This window comes from Pinus tabuliformis, chromosome 1_1 (assembly GCF_031772625.1).
Source record: "Pinus tabuliformis cultivar Carrire ecotype Pingquan chromosome 1_1, CPIR1, whole genome shotgun sequence".
NCBI lineage: Eukaryota > Viridiplantae > Streptophyta > Pinopsida > Pinales > Pinaceae > Pinus > Pinus tabuliformis.
This window is the reverse complement of record NC_142297.1, coordinates 229,914,252-229,920,021: the sequence shown is the minus strand read 5'-3', so window position 1 is coordinate 229,920,021 and position 5,770 is coordinate 229,914,252. Positions and strand designations below refer to the sequence as shown.

At 41.9% G+C, this 5,770-nt stretch overlaps 1 protein-coding gene across 1 annotated transcript; it reads left to right on the top strand.

Annotated features, from left to right (window-relative positions):
• The first annotated feature begins 907 nt into the window (after positions 1 to 907).
• LOC149212371 (TMV resistance protein N-like) lies at positions 908 to 5,420 on the top strand. Its single transcript, XM_089391827.1, has 4 exons — positions 908 to 1,948; positions 2,063 to 3,191; positions 3,315 to 3,677; positions 3,795 to 5,420. The coding sequence occupies exons 1-4, from the start codon at positions 960 to 962 to the stop codon at positions 5,400 to 5,402; spliced, it is 4,089 nt and encodes a 1,362-aa protein (XP_089247953.1). The 5' UTR covers positions 908 to 959; the 3' UTR covers positions 5,403 to 5,420.
• Positions 5,421 to 5,770: the final 350 nt, after the last annotated feature.

The window sequence follows — 5,770 nt, the reverse complement described above, 5'->3', positions numbered from 1 at the left end:
TAATAGAAATATCGTCCTTTTCTATTAAAAAACACGCGGGTAATAGACTATACCTCGAAACCGAAGCCATTAAAGAATTTACACGGAAACATCGGACATTAAAGGAAGGTAAAAGTTTAAATGGGTAAGATTTCGATTTTTCCATAATGATTTGGAATTTGTGAAGAAGATGAGTGGAATTGTAATTTTTTTTTATTTTTCCATTAAAGAATTTACATGGAAACATCGAACATTAAAGGAAGGTAAAAGTTTAGATGTGGTAGGATTTCGACTTTTTCATAATGATTTGGAATTTGTGACGAAGATGAGTGGAATTGTAATTTTTTTTAATTTTTCCATTTAAGAATTTACATGGAAACATCGGACATTAAAGGAAGGTAAAAGTTTAAATGTGGTAGGATTTCGATTTTTTCATAATGATTTGGAATTTGTGAGGAAGATGAGTGGAATTGTAATTTTTTTTAAATTTTTCCATTAAAGAATTTACATGGAAACATCGGACATTAAAGGAAGGTAAAAGTTTAATTGTGGTAGGATTTCGATTTTTTCATAATGATTTGGAATTTGTGAGGAAGATGAGTGGAATTGTAATTTTTTTAAAAAATTTCGATTAAAGAATTTACATGGAAACAACGGACATTAAAGGAAGGTAAAAGTTTAAATGTGGTAGGATCGATTTTTTCATAATGATTTGGAATTTGTCAGGAAGATGAGTGGAATTGTAATTTCTTTTAATGGTTTATTTAATAATTTTAATATTTTTCCTAATTTATAAATAAAATTACAAAATATATATTATTAAAAAAAACTGAAATCTTAACGTGTCCAGCCTACGCGCCATGGTAAGTATGCATCCTCTTTCATTTTAATCTCCCCCAAACTCATAACTCAGCTCCTCCCTCGGCAATTTGCTCATCCCTTCAAAGCTTCCTATTTCCGTTTTCATACTTCAATTAGCAATGGCATGCCCATCATCTGCATCTGAAATTGAAATTGAAATTGAAAGTCCGGCTTCTCCTCCCGATTACCCCCGAGCTGCTAATGACTTTGAGGCGTCGACCTCCTTCTCCACGGCTGCTTCATCTGCATTTGAAATTGAAATTGAAAGTCCGGCTCCTCCTCCCGATTACCCCCGAGCTGCTAATGACTTTGAGGCGTCGACCTCCGCCTATACGGCTGCTTCATCTGCATTTGAAATTGAAATTGTCAGTGAAAGTCGGGCTCCTCCTATGGATTACCCCCGAGCTGCTAATGACTTTGAGGCGTCGACCTCCGCCTACATGGCTGCTTCATCTGCATTTGAAATTGAAATTGTCAGTGAAAACCGGGCTCCTCCTGCCGATTACCCTCGAGCTGCTAATGACTTTGAGGCGTCGACCTCCGCCTACACTGCTGCAAATGACTTTGAGGCATCGACCTCGGCCTCCACGGCTGTTGATACCAATGAGAACAGCAGCATTTCTTACGGGCACGATGTCTTTATAAGCCATCGGGGCCCCGATGTCAAGAAGACATTTGCCAGCCATCTGTATCACCGCCTTCTTGTACATCATGTGCGAGCCTTTCTGGACAAACCAGAAATGCAAGAGGGAGAAAACATAAGTGCTCAGATAAAAGATGCTATTGCAAAAGCCGCTGTTCATGTCGCTATTTTATCTCCTGGTTTTGCGGATTCTCGCTGGTGTCTCGACGAGCTTGTAGACATGTTGGAATCGAAGGCTCCCATCATTCCAGTGTTCTATAACGTCACACCTGCTGATCTACGGTGGACGCAGGGCAAAGATGGAGTGTACGCTGAGGCTTTACGGAATCTCGAAAAGAAAACGACATATGACTCTGAAACTCGGGAAGAGAAGCCACGGTATAGCTCCAATACTATCGAAAATTGGAGAAAGGCTCTTGCTACTGTTTCAGAAATAAGCGGTTTTGAGCTGGCCGCTTTTGATGGGTGAGAATTCAACACTCCCGTTATCATATTACTTTATGCTAGCTATTTTCAAATATATAGATGGATGGATGTTTGTTTCTCACTAGTTATATAAATTTTGTTTTGAATAACCAGCGACGAGGGCGTGCTGCTGGAGAAGCTGGTTGAACTTCTGTTGAAAAAGGTCAAAAAGAAAGAGAAAGAGGTGTATGTGGCCGATTATCCAACGGGTTTGGAGGAGAAGGTGAAACATTTCGAAAGTTTCTTATCGAAACTGCCTGAAAATAGACCCAAGGTCGCGGCCATTGTAGGGTTAGGTGGAATAGGAAAGACAACACTGGCAAAAGAACTCTTCAATCGGAAGAGACCCTACTATCGTAGAACCTGCTTTTTATCTGCAGTTAGAGATACAGCTAAAAGCGGAGGAGGCTCTCTAGTTGGTTTGCAGAAAAAACTTCTTCGGAGCTTGTTTGGAAACGATTACCAAATAGACAGTATTGATATTGGTAAACAGCAGCTAATGTCGTGTTTCCGATCCTTTTCTCACGGCATGCTAATTTTCGATGACGTAGATCATCTGGATCAGCTGGATGCACTTTTGCCTGGTGCAGATAAATATACCTTCAACTCAAACTGTTTAATTTTGATTACGTCCCGGAACAAATGTGTTCTTGCAAGCTCAGGAATACAACCTGAATCGATTTATCCGTTAACTGGCCTGAATACACATCACTCCAGGGAGCTCTTCTGCCGCCATGCTTTCTGCCAGCCCCATCCGCTCCCCTGTTTTCAATATTTTGTAGATAGTATTTTAAAGATTTGCGCTGGATTGCCTTTATCCCTAAAAGTAATAGGGAGTCATTTTTGTGGAAACACAGATGAAACTTACTGGGAGGCCGAATTGAGTAGACTTAAATATGGGCATCCTGATATACAACAAATTCTTAAAATTAGTTTTGATTCACTCGATGAAGAGGAGAAACAACTATTTTTATATATTTCTTGTTTTCTCATAAGAGAAAAAATGGATACGGCCATGAAAGTGTGGGACCAATCAGGGTGCAAAGGCTTCTCTGTATTTCAAAATTTACAGAACAAATCTCTTGTTGAGGTAGACGGTGAAAATTTTATACATATGCACGATCACGTAAGAGAATTGGGAAGAAGGATCGCTGAGAATTCAGGATTCCGCATTCCTTGTTTGTGGGATCGGACGGAGAACGAGGACATTGCTAACTTGTTGCTGATGTTAGAGCAACCAGCTGTAAGTGCTTCAGTCATTCAAGCCTTTAAAAAGAGTTTATTCAATATTTACGGAATCCCGATGTTCAAATTCTTCATTGTTTTTAAAGAAGCATAATGTTTCAATTCTTGTCTGTATTTACAGAATTACAATGTTCGCGGAATTAGGATGATTCCTAGCGCAAATCAAGAGCCAAAGTCTTATGCACCATTGCGGTCAAATATGACATGGTTCAAAAGGACGACTCATCAGCTGTTGCGGAACCCCGTGATGAAGCTTTGCAATAGACTGCACAAAACTGTTACTATGGACAACTTGGAACTTCTTGTTACCGAAGACCAGCTTTTGGAAAGCATTTTGAGGACGGTGGCTTTGCCAAATCTGAGATGGCTTCGCTGGTACAAGTGTGGCCACTCTTCTCTGCCTTCCTGGATTCCAAAGGAGAATCTAAGAGTCCTATATGTAGCCGGGAAAGCATTGAAAATATTGTGGCAATGCAAAGCGCAGGTAAATAAGAAATTTGTCAAGGAGTAACTTTCTGTGCGCTATCACTATGGATATCTCGCACCGCAAAATTGAATTTCTGCATCTTTATTATAGTTTAAATACTTTAACATTTTGCAGGCACCTTTGCAGCTGCGGGAGTTAAAGATTTTGGCTCCTCTCTCAAAGCTTCCCAAGTCCATTGGACAGCTGAAGCACCTCGAAGAGATTTACATCTGGTTACCCGAGGAGAATTATATGACATCACTGCCAGATGAATTTTGTCAGCTGCCATCTTTGAAGCGTTTTGAGTTAATAAATGCTTGGAAAATGAAGTCACTGCCGGATTCGTTTGGCAATTTGGTCACCCTCGAACACCTCAGTCTGTCGTGCTCCTGCAGTTTGAAGAGGCTTCCAAATTCCTTCGAGAAGTTAATTAGGCTTAAATATCTTGATCTAAGAGGTAGCGATAGTTTGATTATTTCGACCACAACCCACAAAAATATAGCGAGATGGAGGGAGCGGCACGTCCATCAGTGGTACAAGATGGAGATGGATAAGGAGCAGGAGGATGAGTTGGAGGAGAGGGAGTGGAGGGACAAGTGGATAAACCAGCAGAGGAAGAAGGGGGTGTCGGTGGATATTGTTGGGTCGCTGGAGATTGATGAGCGGGTGGAGTTTGAGGAGTCGGTGGAGTTGGAGGAGAGGGTGTGGAGTGACAAGTGGATGGACCGGCAGTCGAGGATGCGGCTGAGAATACACTCTATCGCGTATGAGTTGCGCGTGACGTTTATGATCGGCCTGGTGCTTGTGTTGAACATAATTGCTCTGATATGTCTTTATCAATCGAAGGTGACGGAGCCGAAGTTGGTGTCGTTTGGGGAGTGGATGCCGTTGGTGTCGGTGTTATTGCCCTACTTCTTTCCCTGGTTCTTTTGGCCGGGAAGATTACGGAGGAAGCTGCACGAGAGGAGGTGGGAGGCGTGGAGGGCAGAGAGGGAATGGGCGGAGAGGAAATGGGCGGTGAGGGAGTGTCCGAGGATGAGGGAGACGAGTGACAGTGCCTCTCTAACACACTTTAGGCAGGCACTGTTGGCCGAGGAGATGAACCGATTAATGCCTCTCCAACTTCCACCGTCTCTCCAAGAACTACATATAAAGGAATTACCTAGCACTTTTGAAAACCTCTGCAATCTGGAAGTTTTGGAATTGGATGGCTCTTTCTCGAAAATGCTGCCGCCTTCGCTCAGCGTCCTAAGTAATTTGAAGGAGTTGAGACTGGTTAATTGCCCGAGATTGAAGTGTTTGCCGGATTCCCTCGGACTGTTGAGCGTGTTGGAAGTCAAATGTTGTCCTGGTCTTGTTGATGTTAGAACATTGCCGACTACGCTCATCCAGCTGAGCTTGATTTCTTGTCCTAAATTGAAGAAAATAGATCTGGGCCTTTTTGGTCTTGCCGAACTTCAAACGCTAAACCTTAGCGGGTGGAGAGAAGTGGAGGAACTGGCAGGTATTGAAACATTGGTAACTCTGGAGGCGCTGCGAGCATCTGGATGTAAAAATCTGAAGAGAATACGGGGTTTGGGGCAGCTGACAAAACTTAAACAACTGGATGTTCATGGATGCAGCAAGATAGAAGAGCTGGAAGGTGTTGAACATTTGAGGTTGTTGGAGAAGCTTGATGCTTCTGACTGTCCACATTTGAAAATCAAAGCCGAAGAACACAGTTTTTGCGGTGACAACAGTTAATCTTCGGTCTGCAGCAGAGCTTTAATCACTTGACGTTCCATTTGTAAAAAGCTAAATTATCAGCATCATGGAACCAGCACATGACCACCTCTCTATCATTTATACATCATGGAACCAGCACATGACCACCTCTCTATCACTTATACTTTTCTGCAGTAAACAGAATATACAATCATGTGTTAGAATGCCCGCATTATATTTTTGTTAATTATCAGAATGCTCGCATTATAATTTTGTGATTTCATCCTTTTGGAAACTCTAATTTGAAGGAACCAACCTGGCTGGAAACATGGCCCTTTTTTTAACCACATTCACTGACATCCAATTCCAAACATACTTTTCCGAACTATGGATTTCGTTTTCGGCAT